We start from the raw sequence: 19,753 nt of genomic DNA on the forward strand, positions 1-19,753 counted from the left end.
CATGTTTTGGAAAATAGTGTGTCTCTAGTTTACTGGTTCTAAAAAAAAAATCTGCATAAGAAGAGAGAAAAAAAACCCTGACAGTAAAACATGGTGGAGGTTGTGTCATGCTGTCGCACATCTTTGTGAAAATCATAAAAACTGAACGCTGCCTCTCCACGTTTGACTCCAAGAAAATAGATTTGACCCAGATGACCTGAGGAATCTGGTTGGCTAATTACAATCCAGTTTAGATTCATTTGCATTTGCCTTTAGAAATTCTAAAATTTTTGTTGAGCAATGGTCACATTGATCTGCTCATCCTGTACTTTTAGGTGTTGCATGATGTGTTACTTTTTACCTCAGGAGAAAAAAATAGACATATTCACTATGTGGATAAATGTGACCAAGGAACAGAAATCAGTTAGGCTCACATGCACACACCTGTACAGAGTCAAAACAGATACATTTCATAATGTGCAAACACTCCTGAAATAATGCATGAACCAGTATTTGAGGAACAGCTTTGCTTAAATCCTTCCTTCCACTGTGGTGTTTACTGAAATGGATGAGCTCAACAAATCCCACCTGGGTGGATCATTTACCAGCTCCTGGGAGGATAAGAGTTAGATTCTTTTGGACACTGTGACACTTTTTCAAAAGTCAGTTTTGAAACCTAAATCATGGAAATGTGTGTATTATTGTTACGCAAAGGACCTCGATTTTGGATGCTTTTGAGACAACTGAGAATTTATTTCAAGGCCGATGTAGAAAGAGGGCACAACTTGTTTCTCGAAAGACAGAAACATTTGTGACTGTGTGTGTGGACATGAAGGGAATAAAGGTAACACATCTACCTTTGTGGGTGTGGCAGCTCATCACATGGATATTAACAGAGATTGACTGTTCATGTAGCTCCTGTTGGAATGAAAAGCAGTTTTTTTCCCCCACTGATATTCATCCCGTACAGGAGAGAAAATTGCAAAGATATTTTGAGCTGATTGCCTTTGCGATACCACATTTCTGCTGAAAGTCTTTCCAAAGAGGAGGTGAGATGAGGAAAATATGATGATCTCCTGCTGGTGCAGCTGAATGAATGTTTTATAGATGGAAGGATGAGAAAGAAATGAGGCTGTGCCAGACCTCTATGCTTATCATACAGTTTGAAAAAAATTGTTCTCAGCTTGTCAAGTTTTAACCTATATTCATTCTGACTGTACCTAACATCCTAATTTACAGAAAGTGCAACACGGTTAAGTATTGTACTTTTTCCCAGCAGCTGACTTTTCATTTTACTGCAGTGAAAATAATAGCGTTGACAGAAGTGTTGGAACTGAAAATTGCGTGTTTGAAATATTTATGATAGCCTTTTGTTAATCAGCTGTTAATTAGTAACAGCAACGGTGATAAAAGCCTTGAAACGCATTATGTGGTAGAAACAAATCTGCTGATTCAGTCCCCTGTAGAGATGCGCTGGTGTAGTGCTGCTGAGCAAGGTCGCCCTCTTCCAAGCCGAACGAGGAGATGTGTACATTTGTACATTCATTTGTTGTTAATGGAGTTTAGTGTGTGAGGTGAGGTCACTGAGAGGCAACAGATAATACACAAAGACTCAAACAGTAAGAAATATAAACTTTTACTGCTAATGTGGGCTGTTCGAGCACTTTGATCCTCCTACTCAAACTGTGTCATCAGAGTTGTTTCAGCAAACAGGACTTGTTCTGCACTTAGGCTTGTTTGTGAGGGGGTGCAAAAAAAGTCATGAATAAACCTGTTTTGCTTTAAATGAAAGTTTATGGGTTCAAAGAGTTAAGTGTCATGTATATAAGTCTATTAAGTATCAGATAAAGCCTCATCCAGCAGAACCTGGTGGCATTACAGTCCAGACAGTAGGTGTTTGGACCGTTCATTAGTCTCTGTGATTTTGATGCATTTAATTTGCAATAAACCAATGTGTACGTGCCAAGTTTGAGCTTTAATTCAAAGAGGTATGCACAAGTGTTGAAATGCAGGTGGCTTGCCAAAATCAACAGCTTGGCTGGAGGTGTGCTTATCCTTGGAAACTAGAAAATGGCAATGGAGCTGGTAGACGGAGGAGCACAAGCCTTGAGGATGATTAGAAAATATTTGGCTTGGTGTAGAAAAAAAAAAGGGAAAAAAAAAAATCCCTTCATGATTGCACTGCAAGTCACGAATGAGCCAGGATGTGGGTGAACATGTTTCCTGGTTAACAATCAAGAGAACACTCCCTGAGCAGAACTTCAGAAGTACAAAAGTTTTCTGGCCACCATCTCTCTTACAGATTCAGTCATGTCCAACATAAATCTGCTTGTATCAAAGATGAAAGTAGGCACTTGATGTTGTATTTATTATTGTATTTAAACTGAATTTGGGCATGGAGAAGATGAGGTAAATCTGTATAAGTTCTTATTGCTTTGCATGTGTATAGTTACAAGCTTGCCATATCCCCTTATTGTTGCACATTACATCATGTGTGCATGTATATTTAACAGTACACGTACTACTCCTTTAGTAACTGCTGAATGACTTCATAAAGTAAATATCTGGTGTCATTTTTTTCTCAGTCCATATTATAGTCTGGTAGTCTGATCTTGAGTTTCATGTCTGAAACTTCCTCTCAACATGCTAAGACCATGCTTGATCAGTCACATGGTATAAAATACTAAAGTTAGTTTTCCTCTGAGCTTCCAGTTGCCCCTTTCTTTAGCCTCAGGTTAAAACAGCTTTAGAATTTCGCCTCTCCTCTTTTAGAAAAGGGGCTACACAATATGCAAAACACACCTAATTTGCCCACAGGCAGGACCTGAGTTGGTGAGCAGCCCAAAGTCAAAATTACTGAGATGTGAGCAGAGAGCTGAAGAGTTGGAAGAACTGTGTTAGGTTCCCAGCTTCCTGCCTACCACGGTTTGTGGAGTCAGTGTGCGGATAATTAAGGCTGAGGGTGGGCAGCTCCCCACAGTGTCAGTGTGCCTTGATCATGTAACTGTGGACCGGGGCTATTCATTTTCACAAGGAGGGAATACAGCAGTGGCGAGGCAAGAGTCAGGAGGAGCTCCTTGGGGAGCTGAGCTATGTGATGGCATAAATAGAGAAGCGGGGAACATGAGGGAATGGTATATTTTATTTATTCCATTCATTTCATTGCAGTAGACACCAGAGATAACATCCATGACTTACTTTTTGCCTGACTGGTAACTCGTTTTACATGGCTATGGATTTGTTTTTTCAACCATGATGCAGTCTCCGCTGCCTCAGAGAGGTTTAGTTGAAGTGGCTTTTTTCCTGTCTGCTGTAAATATTGCGAAGGGAAGAAATCCTCTCAACTGCTTTTTGTACCCACTCACTTTTTTTTTTTTTTTTTTTTTTTTAACTTTTTACTCTGTCCACATTCACTACGTGCACTGTGCATGTGTCTGGACTCAGATGCTTTTTAGTGTGCATCAGAATACCAGTGGGCATCCTGAGTGGAGTGTTGGGGTGACTGAGTGAGTTGAGTTGTGAAGTTTGTGGAAACGAATGTGAGAGCCCTCGTTGTTCTTTCCTTGCAAACTTCCAGCCATGCTGCTGCTGCTGCTGCTGCTGCTGCTGAGCTCAGTCCTTATTTCTTCCCCTGTAACATTTCTGTCTTCGTATCCTCAACAGAGGGAGTCCTCTTTATTTCCAGCATCTGTGCTGTGATGAGAAACGCCAGCTAAATAGGCCACTGCATAATAAGCAAGAATAGCAGCAAAGTAAAGAGAATGAAGAAGAGTCAGTTTGAGGGGGAATGCTTACCCGACACATAACTGCTGACAGAAGTAAATCTGTGAACAAATATTTTCTTTATTCTTTTACTGCAGATGCATTCATTTATTATTGCTTACCTTTACCTAAAGCTTCTGCGGAGGTGCATCGGAGTTCACATCTAATTTCAGCAGTGAAGCCTTGGAGCTATGCTGCCATGTGACTGACAATGCGCCCTGCTGACTTTTCTCTTGGTTTGTGTAAACTGCAGCTCTGGAATCACTGCTGATGCTGCCACAGTTGTGTAATACTCAGCATTTTAGAACTTGATTATCTTTGCCGTAAGCTTCAGTATATTCTACTAGAAAGTGCCAGATGTGGGATTCATCATTTCTTCTCACTGACACGTTTTGCACTTTCATTTATAACATGATATGTAAACTTTTGATTTCACCTCAGCGGCGTTCGAAGCAAAGCCTGATTGCTGGTTATTTAATTTCCAGAATAACAATGTGAAAGTTCTCTACCCACTGCTGAGAATTATAATCCAAGTTTGGAGCTTCCGTTATCTTTGTGGACCCCCCCGCTGTAACTATCAGCTCAGTTTGAAGCTACTTGACATATACATTCACTTTCTCTTTTTACTGTTTTACTTTTTGGGTTTTTTCACTTAAATGGATTAAAAACTGAACAGAAACAGGCTTTAAGAAAAACAAAGGACTTTTTAACTTCCATTTTACTTGTTAAGCTGTGTTTCAAAATGTTGGTCTCAAAAACATTACATAGTGTCTTAATAACATTTGCAAATAGTATTCTTTAAATTAATTGGCCAAAAATGGGGCAGAGTTTTGTGGTGGATCACAATTCAGTGAAGTACTCAATAGTTAATTAGAAGATCTTGCATTCAACTGTGTTAATCGATTGCTCCCAGTACGATCTATTTCCTTTCTCCTCTCTTTTTTCCTGCATGTCATACTTTCTCCATTTGATTTGACTGTTTTTGCTAAACTAAAATACTCTTTTCCCAGTATTCTTAAAGAAGATGATGGGAGAGAATTCCTGACAAGATGATGCTCCCATCCTGGAATGAAACACGTACCTGATGTGATGTGCCTTCAAGTTCCCTTTAGGACTCAGTTTTTTATTCTCCACTGAATCCAATTTGGCTGCTTTCCATGAAACACTGATGCCTTCATCACTGCTGAAAGTGAAGCACCTAAACATACAGCAGCCAAAAGGGGAGTTTGATGTATGGTGGACAAATTTGGATCTCCTCTTTACTATCATGTGTTTAGCTTACAACTATGGACTTTTTAGCCTGTTAAAACAGACATTTATTCATTTTATGACAAAAAAACTGAGACTCTGTGGCTCATGGTGAAGGGTGGAGGAGTTGTACAGCCTGACAACAGCAGGCAGCAGTGACTCCTGTATTTTTCCTTCAGACTGAGAGGTTGTTGTTGAAGCTGCTTTTCAGATTGTCCAGTGTGTCATGGAGGAGGTGGGAGTTGTTGTCCATGACTGCCAGCAGTTTTGCCAGCATTCTGTCCCCAACCACCTCCTCCAGAGAGGCAAGCTTCATGCTCACAAAAAAAACTCTGGCTTTTTGATGAGTTTGCTCAATCTGTTGGCATCTGTTGCTTTGATGCTCAAGCTCTGGCACGCCAAAAAAGACGGGGCTATCAAATACCTACTGGTAAAACTGGGGTCCAGCCAAAGACCATCACTGTCTCCTTTGTTGTGGCAAAAACGTTTTTTTTTTTTAAAAAAACCCTGAAGACATCAAAATAAAGAGCACCTTGGAACTGTGTTTATGTGTTGCCAAAATGTGCAGGTTATGCAAACCAATAAAAGACTTAAACAAGAAACAGAAAAGACATTGCAAAAACAAAAAACATGAATGCAGAGAGCTGCTCCATTTTATATCAACACTTACACAACTTTGTCATATCTATTACAGCTACCTGGCAGCAAATCTGTGATTTTTTTTTCTCTTCTCAATGCTCAGAATTAGTGGCCACCAAGCATGACTGAAGTGAGCTACTTCAGCTTGACGGTTATGAAATAACGTGTTCTTGTAAAAGTGTTACAACATCCATCCATTCTCCACCGCTCAGCGACCCCCATGATGATGACGACAATTGGCAGAAGTGTTCCCTTCACTGGGGCCCCCCTCTGGAGCCAGGCCTGGAGGTGGGGCACAAGAGCGAGCGTCTGGTGGCCGGGCCTTTGCCCGTGGGGCCCGGTCAGGCTCAGCATGGGCCCGACCTCCTGTGGGCTCACCATCGACAGGAGGAGCCGTGGGGACGGGGTCAATATGAGCTGGGTGGCAGCAAGAGGTGGGGACCCTGGCGGTCTGATCCTTGGCTGCAGAAACTGGCTCTAGGCACGTGGAACGTCACCTTTCTGGTGGAGAAGGAGCCTCAGCTTGTGCGCGAGGTGAAGTGGGATTAGTTTCCAGTGAGGGTTAAACGCCGCCAAGGCTGCCCTTTATCATCAATTCTGTTCATAACTTCTGTTTATAACTTCTTCACCACAGTCGTGGCGAAGAAGGAGCTGAGCCAGAAGGCAAAGCTCTCGATTTACCAGTTGATCTGTGCTCCTACCCTCACCTATGGTCAAGAGCTGTGGGGCGTGACCAAAAGAACGAGATCTCGCATTCAGGTGGCTGAAATGAGTTTTCAGCTTGAGGAGCTCGGTCATCTGGGAGAGGATCAGAGTAGAGCTGCTGCTGCTCCACAGGAACCAGTTGAGGTGGCTCAGGCATTTGGTGAGGACACACTGAAAGGATTATATCTCTCGGCTGGCCTGGGATCCAACCCCCCCCCCCCGCAGAGTTGGCAGATGTGGCAATGGAGAGGGAAATCTGGGCTTGCCTACTGCCCCCGCGACCCAACCCCGGACAAGCAGCAATGTTACAATATTTGAAGAGAATTAAATGTTTAAAACTTCAGGAATGAAACAGAGTCTGAAGTTTTGTATTTTTATAGATCTGTGTATTTGAAATGAGTAATTCTCAGGAATGAGATGATGTTTTTCTACAGTTACGTTCAAGAAACCAATGAAAACTAGTTTTCTGACTATAGATGACTGACACTTTATTGCACTGTCTGTCTCTTTTCTCTGCAGTGTAGAGCACGACTTTCGTCTGCAGGAAGGGCAGGTGGTGCGCACGTGGAAAGTGGGCGACCCTCCAGAGGGCTCACCACAGACTCCGCCTCCCCAGCCTGCTACGCCTCACCAACAAGACTCTCCGCAACCAGTACGACCCCCTGCCACCACCAAGAAGAACCGGAAAAAATGCTTCTGGTTCCTCTGAATGCCAGAGGAGAGAGAAAAAGACATTTTGATACTGTAATGCACTGCACGCCCTTCTTCAAAAAAAAGAAAGAAAAGACAACACTTGAAATATTTGTTTGAAAATAGAAAATAATGTGAGATGAACTGGAGGACTGAAATTTAAACATGCGAAGATGAGGAGTGATGAAGGTTATTTTATCTGTTTCTGTTAAAGTTTGTGAGAACAGTTGGACTAGATCGCAAATGTTGTTGCTGCTGTCCTAAATGCCTCTTCAGCACCTACAGATTTGGAACTTCAGGGAAGTAAAAGTGCTGAAGTAAAAAAAAAAGCAAAAGTTCAGTCTGTTATATGACTCACTGTTAGGAAAGCAATTAGGAGATATAAAGAGAACATGTACTGTCAAGGGCCACAGAACAAGAGGCAATACAGCAGATAGGATGGAGCATATTTATAAAGGATTAGATTAATAGAATTTACGGTCATAGAAAGAAAGAGACGGATTAATCTCCATTAATAGACTAATGAGGGTCAGAACACCAGCTTTTATATTAAGAAATGTTTAAAAAAAGATTATTATGACCCTTACTTAAAACTTTTAATATATTGTAACTGGAAAAAGTACTACATGTGTGTACATGTACATACATCACACACACAAACACACACACAAACAAACATATTTCCATAGAAAGCATATGCGAAATGTGACAAAGGTGAATTAAGTTCTGTACATATCAGAGCTCTTCTGCTTGGATGCTTTATTTCAGATATGGATTACTGCTCTATAAAAGTATTTTACCACAGCTGACTCGTGTGTGTTGTCATTCACGTTAATCATGTTTGCAGCATTTAGTAGTAAAAAGTGGAAACAAAAAGTTTCACTTCGTTAAAAATATAACATGATTTGTTTTTAATGCTAAATGTTAAAAAAAAAAATTGTTGTACTTACTTGTTAATGCCTTGAAATATAAACTGAATACATATAATAGAAAGAAGTTGGAGAATAAGTGGTGGAACTGGGAGAAAATCTGAAAATACATTTGGGAACTAATCAACCCATAGCTTGTGGAAGTAGCTGTCAGGTTTTGCAAAGCAATGACTTCAACAGTGATACATTCAGGAAGCGTCCAAGTCCTCGGATGATCCTTAGTTGTAATCACTCTGCTCAGGTATTTCCACCTTCAAATAAAAAATATCCATATTTGAATTTTTAAAAAAAAAAAAAAACCCCACCTATTTCTCTAATGATAAGTGGATGCTTAGAGTGACCGTGAGCATGCATGGTTGTTTGACTCAGTTTTGATCCTGTGATGTAATGGCAACATGCCTGGAGGGCAGACTATAGTGCCTATTCTGTGTCTAACTTGTGAGCCTGAACTAGATAAATCGGATGTACCCAGTAGTTGGAGGTTGTGAATTTACCATCTGACCAAGCACTTTGGGGCTTTCATCAGCTGGAATGCATCAACACTGAAAAAAACACAGTTTATGTAAAATTTAGGGCTATCCTTGGAAACAATTTGTCTCTTGTTTTAAATTCCACAAAGTAATGCACCCTTTTATTTATTTGTGGCAAAAACATTCCAATATGATGCTGAAATGGCCCAAAAGTCTGTCTGAGCTAAGATAAACAGCAGGTATTTTATGTTTTTATGACTAATACCATGTGTAAATGATAACTATCCAAAGTAAATAACTTGTGGAATATCCTCCAAATTCTTAAGTATTTATTCCCACTTGTAAATTTTACAGTTATAATCTCACATTTGGTCACTCTCTTTCTTTTCTTTTGCCACAGTTGAGCAATGTGGATTTTTCACATGAAAATCTTCTTTTTATCACAATTCATTTAAGCAATTTAATGTTGAAATTTGCTGCTGCAGCATAGCCTGAGCCGATCAAACCGACATTTTCCATGAAAACATGACAGTGATTATAGAGACAGCAGTGCTTGATGAAACTTGTAGCCAGTCCACTGACAAAGCCTAATATTACATCCTGTATTATTTCAACTGACAACCTCATATTTGCAAATGCTAATACATGTTTTCTGGCATTGGCAATCATCTATTCTGTCATTCAGAGAGTTTTTGAATAAATGCATAAAGATGCATTTCTTTGTGATTCATCATCATCAGGTCAAAGTCACCTTTAAGGAATGAAATCTGGAAAATGATTCATTTCCAGGAACATTTCAAGGATTTTACACACAAATGCAAGTAAAAGTGGCTTTTCAGTCCTCAGATGGCGGTTCAGACAGCCCACTTTCGTGGACACTCCACGGCAAGTCTCAGGAAATTAAGCCTCAGCTGTTTGATGGCTGTGAGAAGCCCCAAATATTACTACTTAGTAATTCATGACACACATAAGCTGCTTCTAGGAGACTCCGAGGTGGCATGAGATCCTGGCCTAATTTAATTCCAAACTTTGCAAAGTGTTAGCTCTCAATTTGTTTGCCTGCTTATTTGGATTTATAAAACTACAGCCACATTGCACTTTGCCTCAAACAAAGCAGTTCGAAACAAACTGTTGTGTTTTCGTTGGGAAGGTTTATGGGAGAGACAAGGTGTTGCAAGCATCCGTGCCTCGTAGCAGTCTACACTCCTCATGCACTGCTCTTGTGACTTCCATCCCTCTGATTTTGTGGGATTCCAAGACATGAGCACACAACTGTGTATGAGTGCACATGAAAATAGCCACATACATCAATATAATATTTGTATAAGCTCCATGTTCACCTGCTGCAACCCTGGAAAGGCCAGCTGAGAGATGCAGAGAAAGAGTGACAAGATGTTTGCTCAGCCGATTTCCCAGACAAAAGCAACAGATCTTGGATTGCCAAACTAAGTCCCTTTCGCAAAGAACTGAAAACCCTGCTTGAATTCACTTTGGATTTCACAAATGATGGAAAAAATAGAATTTAAACCATTTTACTCTTTAAAACAGCACTTTATAACTCGCTCTCACTGTGAAGACACAGTGACATTCATTATGTAGGCTACATCCATTCAGCCGCCGTTGTCTAGCAGTGTCCCAAAGCTTACAAAATATACTTCATAACTTTTTCTTCTAGGATGATGCATCACTGGATGGCTGACTTTCACTTCACTCACTGTATCACACACACACACACAGCAACTGGATATCACAATCCTGGCCGTTTTGAACGTGGCAGCAAGAGATAACACAAGAATCAACATCAGACTGACTGACTGGAGAGAGCTCAGAATACACGTAGAATGTCAGACTGGTGCAGAATTAGCATTGTGTTAAACTTGCTTTGCAGCAGAAGTGCTTTATTGTGACTGATTGATCATTTTACTGTGAAATAAAAATTAACTGTCCTATTCTCTTGTCACACAACTTGTCACGCAACAATTTACCTCTGACTTGCTGTGATGAACTGAGGTGGTGAAGTTGTAAAACCTTTGCGGCAGGTACGAGTGCCTTAAAATAAGCAACGCATTTGCGCACAAACCCTATTACACACATAACAGTGCACACAATCTCACCGCTAACATATTGTTCTCAGACCAATACAATGCATTATCTCCCCCGCAGTTGTTCCTCTCTCCAACACAACCAGGCACACACTCCGTCCTGGTAGCTCTGTGTGTGCTGTGCAATGCTGAGAGGAGTGTGGAGTTGTCAGTCATTAATCTGCTACAGCACAGCCTGTAATCCTGATGACAGAGCGGAGCAGGCTTACAGAGAGCAGAGAGGATCTGAGCCCAGCCTGGAGTAGGGAACAAAGGAGCCGGAGAAGACTGGCTTTGAATCTACAAAGAGAAAGGAAGAGTGTGTGTGTGCGTGTGTGTGTGTTTGTGTGAGTGTAGGGATTCTGGGGTGAGGCAGGTAACTATTTTGTCAGCATTGCTGCAATGCTGCTGTAGAATGCTGGCACACACAAAAAAGAGAAAACCTTTGCATGGGAAGCAACCACGGCTGCTGGGGTGTTACACTGACACCTCAGATCAACCAACTCTGGTCAAGGCTGGTCATTACGGGGGTCTGCAGAGACACAGAAGTCTGCAGAAAAAGATAAAAAACAAGATTAATTTAAGGGCTCTTCAAAGGAACGTCATGGGTCAGTTGGCTAACGTAATTTTGGTGCAACATCAGTGGAGACTGGGCTGAAAATGAAGGAGAGAGAAATAACCATGTCTCGCGGCATCAACAAGCATTCATAATGGCCATGTGAAAACAGTTTTAACTGCCGATGCATGCTGAGAAGAAGCAGCAAAGCTAATACTGCATGAGTCATTGATCTTAGACTGCAATGGAGGTATTATGTTTCACTCCACCACATTACAACCAAAGAGGTCATTTCACAGTCAATCGGGTACCGCAGTCTGCACTCGAGTCCAGCAGGAAAACAATATTATCTGAACTCCAACACAATAAATGATGAAACATGAACTGTCATGCAATGATGCCGATAAACAAGCCCCAAAGTTGCAATGATACTTGAAAGAAATTTGCTTTCTTTGAACTCCTATAGAAGCCTCATTAGTGACCAAATAAAATAAAATATGGATTGAATGTCAGCTAGAGCAACTAACATAAAAACACGGACACACACATGCAGGCTGAGACAATGCCTGGCCACATCCTCTTAGCACGTTTGGATCACAGAGGCATTAAACACTAAACACGTGTCACTGGGAAATGGTAAATAATTTAATAAAAAGTATCATTTTTTGAGATGATCTTGCAAGTTTCTGAGTCACTGCGATAGCTGTGGATTGGTTTAATAAAATATGAGCTAAATTGTCCCCTGCCACAGCAGGCACTGATGCAAAAAAGGGCAATGAAATGTAAATATGCCACGACCAGGCTGGCGAGGAGACAGAAAAAGAGCCGTAACACAACAAGTGCAAAGGAATATGATCTGATATTCTGATATTCATATGAAAGTATGAAGAAGAAGTGGGAAATAAGTGGAATTTTTCATGAAGCTGCATTTAGTTTAGGACATCACTTTATAAAAAACCTCACAGTAAGCACATAGAAGGTTTTTTTTAAAGAAGAGGATTGCTTTTTGACGAGGGCCCTGACTGAACTCATGCTGGAAGATGTTCAAAAGAATCAAACTTTCAGAAGTGGAGCTTGGAAGAATTTCTACATAGGAGTTGGACTGTGGAGCGATTTATTTCATTATTTCATGTTTTAGTTCATTCTTAACTCGTAATACATTTATTTTTGTTCTGGGAGCTGCGCCGTTTATACCACACATGCCTTCATATTTAATCTCAGAAGGACAAAGGTGTTGTATTACGGTTATGGTGGGTTTCTTTCTGTTTTGGAAAAAAAAATGTCATTGACTTAGCTTCCTATATTGGAAAAATTCTGTTCTAGACATTTCTTTTTCCTTTTTACAGCAGGTTTAAATCAAATACACTCTTTTTACATATCATTCATTCCAGCCTTCTGTCATAACTGCAGATTTGATAAAAACTTATTTCCGGACAGTCACAAAAGCAATTTATCCATTTTTATCCATTATTTAGCCACACTCCAGTAGCAGATTATACTGCAACAAAAATAGTCATGTTACATCAGCAAGGGTCCAGTAAAGGTAGTCGACTAAAATAATTGGCTCACAATGAAAAAAAAAAACTATTTTAGGCAAAAGTTTAAGGATTTTAAAGAGGTTAACAATTTTTTTGTCAGATAAAATATCCTTCACTATTCCACAGTACAGGAAACCTTTGAAGCCCATGTGACATTATTTAGAATAAATAGGGTAATTAAATAACTGCTATTATAACAGATGATAATGGCTTTGTGTCATAGTCACATTAACGTCTCAAACTTGCAAAATCTTATGATATACAAACACTGTGTCATCTATTTCCTTTTACATAAACACAGTACACCTAAAAACATTTTTCATTTATAATAGCGAGTAGTTAAAATGATCAGGCGTCACTGTCACTTCTGAAACTTCTTAAACACATCTCCTGATCTTTGGCAGTTTACCTGCAGCCAGATGTTGCTCACTGGCATTGTGCTGCCATTTTCATCTGGACTACAGGATTTTGCATTCATATTGTGGCTTTGGCATTTATGTTCTTACCTTTGTAGAGTGTTAATCCTGCTTGGCCACCTAGTAGAAAGAAAGAAAGATGGATTAAGATCTGAATCTTTAGAGTTTGCTTTATCACCATGGTAACCAACATCCTACTGCAACACCAAAAGACCCAACAAAATCCAATCAAGTCATCATCAGGTTAAAAATGACAGACTATTAAGAATGTAAAGGCTTCTTGTTATACTTGCTCGTGACATAGTACAGTAGTTTAAGTACAAATAATCACATAAAGCAGAATGTCAGCAGAACAACAACAACACGCCAAGGCAACAAATGTAGTTTACATCTTCACGCTTACGGTTATTCAGTTATTTATTGTGGCTATCTGGCACCAATGTGTGTGTGTCACAGCCAGGTATCACATAAGTATAGCGCCACCTTGTGACAAAGTTTTGATAGTTTTCACTAAACCCATTAGCAGTCTGTTAGTGTCTTCAATCACTTAAAGTTTTGCTCCAATTGTCACAAAGGATTTTGCAACTCACTTGTTTGTTCTTACAAATAAGCAAAATAAATGAGCAAACATAACTATTAAATTCCCATTTTTGATGATACTGAGGTCTTGAAAATGTAAAACACAAACGATGCCAAAGAATAGAGCTTACAGAGCAGCAGAACATTTTGAACAAAGAATAACAAGAGTTCAAATGTATGCTGCCTGCAGGGCATGCGGCGCGCTCACCAACACATTTGACAATTATCTTCAGGGGAATATGTCACTGTTTGAGATGAGTTTTCAGAACATCAAAGTCAGCCTCTCTAAAGACACGTTAGATAACTTCAAAGTGTTGTGACTGCTTTGCCAAGAGGTGTTTTTCCTTTGTTTTGTTCGTCTTGCTTGTTTTCGCTTCACTGTGGAGAAGATGATAGAGAGTGTGAGCGCACGTTGCATCATGAGCTTGTTCTTTGTAATTTACCATTCAACAACACAATGGACATTAAGCACGTATTCAAATGCCAAAGTACTCTGACAGGTGGGTATTACGGCAAGACCCCCCTGCCACACACACACACACACACAAAATGCTCTTTCTCCCTCTTATTTTACAATTGTAATGAAAAATGCGTGAATGATGAAATGTTTTTTCAGAATCATCTTTTAGTGGACTGGCTGCATTTTTCATTACTCACCCACGTTTTTATACCTCAAGTTTCTTTACAGACAAGAGAGATCTTGTCTGGATAAATAAAGAATCACAATGTGAAACTTTTTACAGTTTTTAACTACAATTAACTTCTTGTCTTTTTCCCCCCAGCAGTCTTGAGCCAATGCCAAGTGACGGCTGGTGGTAAAATTAAACATTTCATATTAATATCCATCTGGAAGTACATAGGTGTACAAAGTCTGATAGAAGGACCAGCTGTTGCCCCATCAGAAATGATCAACTGTTGTGCTGCCTTCATTTCCCACAGCATCAAAGCACAAACACAAGACTCATACCTGAAGTCTCCTTAATTAGAAAGGCAGCATGCAGTATACGTCCCATTATGAACCTCGTCTACCAGCTGCACGTATACTGGTGGCCTAATTATGCAACTGATCGTGTTGCTTTAATTGAAATTACTATCCATGAAGATCAGTGTCTGTGTGTATTATAGAACAATCTCTGCAATCTCTGTGGGATTGGCTTGAAGCCCGTTCGGACATCACAGAGTCACAATGTGCAATCAAGGCATATATAAACCAGATAATGCTTGATTACAATTGTGAAAATGAAAACGATAATCTTACCAATCTATCAGTAGCTGTCAAGACAATGATGGTCCCAACGATATTTTAGATTTTGAATTATTTGGCAAACTTTCTGTTCTTGCATCTCTGTTTTTGAGATAACTCACAGCAATTAATAAGGACTTTCACTGTGTTGGTGGGATTACAAAGCCAGATGGAGACTTGCAAAACATTTTCACTAATCTCATGTGTTTTACTAATGCAATAAGATCAAACTGAAATTAGGTAAGAATCTGGTGTTGTATCACTTTTTCTGCTTATTTACCTCCACGTTCTTTAATCTGCCTCTATTGTTAGCCTGGCAAGCCAGATTCTCTTGCTGTACCGGCGTAGAGTCTGGGGACTCACTTGCATTTACGGATTTCTAGGGCGGGACAAACAAGCGTGAAGTAAACCAATCAGAAAAATGGCGGACGTGACATCAGTAAAGCGGCACGAACACAATAGAAGAAAATAAACATAGTGAGCAGTACAGAAGACATAAATGACCTGTGTCATTTTTCTGTAAAAACAAAACCCGAGGCTACATGGTGTTATTGGCAACTCAGGGCTGCTTTTTCAACTTAATTTTTAGAAATCGTAGAAGAAAGAAATTCCTGCTACATCTGGGCGCCATCTTGAATGTTTTGAAGAATATGTGGTGACGCAAGGCAAAAGGCAAGAGTCCCCTTAGATCAATCAATCAGAGCAACCAGTTTATTTAAGAGCGATGCGAATCTCTGTGAAGGGAAGGGACTCCAGACTGAGTCGCTCTGTATTGAATATATAGACCACTCCAGTATGGCGTGCCATACTGTATTGTAGTATTGGTGAGTATAATAACAGCAATAATTACTCGCTTTAGTCCTAGATTGGAAGATCCGTGGCCTCTATGGTAAACACATCAATACAACAAGATAAACAAATGCTATTTTCCTTACTTTTGAGATACATATACAGTTTAATTTGGTCTATCACCTCTTTCAGGGTTTGTTTACTAATAATATGCAAAAAAGAAGAGAAAGGTTAACAGCGTAATACAGTGGCAGCAAAAACATAAGTAGCCCTTTTGGGAAAACCTATATTTATATTTTTGTAATGCATATAAACGTTTTAAAATTTCGCTTGATCTTGTTTTTTATTGTCTGTAAGAAATGTTCCTCAGGCTGCACCAATAGATACGAAAAGACTTAATGATCAAGAAGCTGTGCTGCAAAATGAAGCAGTCTGAGACTTTTATTATTCAGTCAATGATCCGGCAATATATTTTTGGTATATTTGGAAACAGAAACGATTCAGTTTTGCTGTTACAATAAATGTGCATCCAGCTAAAGTGATTCCAGAGGCAGAATGCCCAAGCAGGGACTATAGGCTCACACAGAGGAGTCCACAAATCACAATGCAAGGTTTCATGGAGCATTGTGTTCACAGGATGATACCGAGGAGGAAGCAGGCACCTTAAGACTCTACAACCCTACAGGGGAAATGTTTATTGACCAATGAAAACAGCAGGAAAGAGGTACACTTCTTCCTGCCTCCAGGCTCGGACCACTTGCTGTCATTGAGGGGGAAAATGAAATCTCAGGTCAAACTCTGAGACAGCTAAATTTAGGAAAAGATATAGAAAATGGGCATTCATCTCATGTGCTCGCTTCAAACAATGTATGCATATTTATTTTCAAAACCGATGAGAATGTAAAGGGGATGTATGTAAGCAGCATACTAGAATATAAAAAATACAAGTTTGAGCTAACATCATGTTCTTCTTAATTCATATTAGCTTACAGTTAAAGGCAATTTACTGTTCTGGGATATGGTCGGTCTGTTTTATATATATATTTAATCATTTTAACCAATCAGCAAGGGTCTACTGGGTTCCTGTGCAGTCCTCAGCACACACAGAATGAAGGAGAATCTAAAGTAAAGCCTGAAAAGCTCACAATCTTCAAAGAAAGAAAATAAATACAAACAAAAAATTTAGTTACAAAACTAAAAAAGAAGGCCTTGAGCTACCGTTAAAAGACATCAGCAGTCTCTGTATGGAATTAGATTTGTTCCATAATCTCCAAGCAAAAAAAACAACATTTGAAACCAAAACTTTCTAAAACTTAAAGTGGAACTATTATGTGCATTTCAGGCTAATTTATTTTTATTTCTGAGACCAGAAGGGCTGGGATTGATCGAGTTATTGCCCCAAATCGCTTTATTTACTTCAGACCGACCCTCTCCGTAGGCTGTCAGATCAGCCTGTGGGCAAAACGAGTGGATTGAGACGCTTCCGCATTAAGCCCCGCCTCCCGCCACTGCACCACATCGGGAGCGTGCACCGCACCTGCTTTCGCCGTCATTGTAACATCTCATAAACAGAAGGATTAGGCTAATATGAACTCAATAAAAAATAAATACAATGTCAAAACATAGCATCCAGCCCTACATGTTGGAACCTGAATCAGAACCTGAAAACAAAGTGGAAAACAGCAACCCACAGCAACGAATGCAGCAGGATGTCTCTCTTTGGTAAACTCACCAGCCATCGTTGGAAATAACTTTATCCGACGTTTTCCACCCGCCTATGTATTTGTACATGCCCTTGTTAACCAGTAGAAGTGTTTTTCATCGCCATGGAAACCGAACTGAGAGTGCTGGAACTCAAATTCAAACATAAACATGCGTTTAGGTGATAAAAAACAGTGCCGTTCACATGTCTGATGAGGATTCAACACTGTGGAAAGCTCAGAAAACTCCAAATACCATAATAGCACCCCTTTAAGTAAAATAAATGATCTCAAAATAAAAAATGATCAATCATCATGAAAACTATTAGCCTTTTATTTGGTTAAATTGAGTAGTTTTGTTTGCAGTTTCCTCTTCCTCTTTCTCTCTTCTTGCTGTTTTGGTTGTGCGTCATCGTCTTTGGTTTTGATTCACGATTATTTGGTTTCATTTCTGAAACAAACCTTTCATGGGCGGGCTCTTTTCAGGGGCACATTTCAATTGGCCTGTGGGTTTTGGAGTGACACAGCTTTAGCCCGGATGTTGTTTAAACCAGAGCACTCCAATGAGAATTGTGACACTCCCATAGACTTCTATCCTCCTGGCTACCAGGAAAAAAAAATGTGTAACTACAAATGTCCACTACAGTGCTTAAACTTTTAAATATTGTGGTAAAATATATTTATATATATATCTAAGAAATGATTTAACGTGTTTATAAGATATTCAATGAAAGTATAACGACAAAATTTCAAGTAAAAATCAGCACAAAGAAAAGTATTATGCACTTTTGCTCTTCCCACAAAACATGCTTGTTGCAATGGAGGCCATTTTTCTTGAAGAGAGAAAGAAAGTTCACAAAGCCCCAACCCCACAAATAAGGTACCATTTAAAAGCACTATACATCCTCTTTAAAGACCGAAAGGTGCTAGTTCAGTAGCATTCAGGGAGATGAAAATATTTAGGTTTACAAAGGTCCTCCACAGAGGACAAATTGCACTACTGGTAGTCAGGAGGATATAGAAAGAGTGGAATGCGGAAGTCACGTGGTTCACGGAGCTGCCGATAGTTACAAACACCAATAGTTTCACCATTGACCGTCATTCAATTTCAATGTTCTGGAAGCATTTTCCCAAGTAAGTGGCTGAAATTACAACAGTTTTTGCTATTGTGTGTCATTAGCTAAATATCCTACAACAAATTAAGTCCACTGTGTTATTTAATTGGCCCAGTTTAAGTTTATTAGTTGTGTAATTAACAAGCTATTTTAAACTGTGGTTAGCTAACAGGAGCCAGACTCTAGATGACATCAGTAAATCTGTTTTTATCATGAATTTATTGCCGTCATTAGCTGTTGTTGTATTCGCATGGAAAAGTTTTTGTTGGATATAAGATTTATCCTTTCGTGTTGGCTGTATTAGTTTCCCTGATTTTAATTCCTGGTTGTTAACTAGACATTATAATATTAACTACATACATAACTTTTTTCACATTAGTTTTCTGGCTAGAACAACAGAAACAGGGTTACACATGTATTTATTTAATTTACACAAAGAAAAGTGAAATATGAATCATAATTTGATAATGTGTCCTCTATAATTAATTAGATTAGATTAATTTAAAAAAAAAAAAAGTTCATTATTACAATAGATTGATAGATTTATCCTAAATCAGCACTTAAAGCTTCTGCATCCACTTGTCCTTAAAATGTCTCTAAAATTATTTATTGAGATAAGCTCTGCCATTCAGCTCATTTCCCATCTGACACCAGTTAGAAGAACAGACAGCCTCAATGGTTTCCATTGCTGGAGCGTTTGGAGACAGCAAATCCTGGCAAGAAACCACATCAATGGATTTTGTTCTTGTATAGTACTGTATAGATATGAAGGTAAGATCAAACAGGTACTAACTCATTCCCATGCTAGCATGCAGAGAAAATCTGTTTTAAAGTGGAGGTTAGAACCTTGTCAAATAAAAGACACATTACTGGTATTGTAGTAACTTTAGAAAAAATAAAACCACACATACATATATATATATACACACACACACACACATATATAATATATATATATATATATATATATATATATATATATATATATATATATATATATATATATATATATATATTGAAATGATCGGAGAAAGGACCCAAAAGCAGCACAAGAGATCTGGGCAGGTTAACAGTCTTTATTTTAGCCACTTGGTGAGGTTTGGTGCTGGAGTTGAATTCTGGTTCCCAATGAGCAGAGCAGAGCAACTTTCCTCTGGGCCGACAGAGTAGCCACCTAGCACAACAAGGTGAGTGAAGATCCACAACTCACGGTTGGGGGTCCTCCAGGACAGAAACCCAGTAACCACTGGGGAGCAGGCTCCAAGGGCAAGGCAGGTAGCGGAAGTCGGGGACGGATCAGGTCGGTAACGGGCA

General features: G+C 39.5%; 1 protein-coding gene across 1 annotated transcript in view; it reads left to right on the forward strand.

The window, feature by feature from the left end:
• LOC306768620 (proprotein convertase subtilisin/kexin type 5-like) overlaps positions 1-19,753 on the forward strand; it is a gene marked incomplete at both ends in the record, with an annotated part of 78,898 nt that overhangs the window by 27,464 nt on the left and 31,681 nt on the right. Inside the window, one exon of the mRNA XM_079257028.1 lies at positions 6,853-6,985. Coding sequence (XP_079113154.1) covers positions 6,853-6,985 — 133 coding nt within the window. The remainder of the gene's footprint in view (positions 1-6,852; positions 6,986-19,753) is intronic.

Source organism: Telmatherina bonti (genome assembly GCF_933228915.1).
Source record: "Telmatherina bonti genome assembly, chromosome: 17".
Taxonomy (NCBI): Eukaryota; Metazoa; Chordata; class Actinopteri; order Atheriniformes; family Telmatherinidae; genus Telmatherina; species Telmatherina bonti.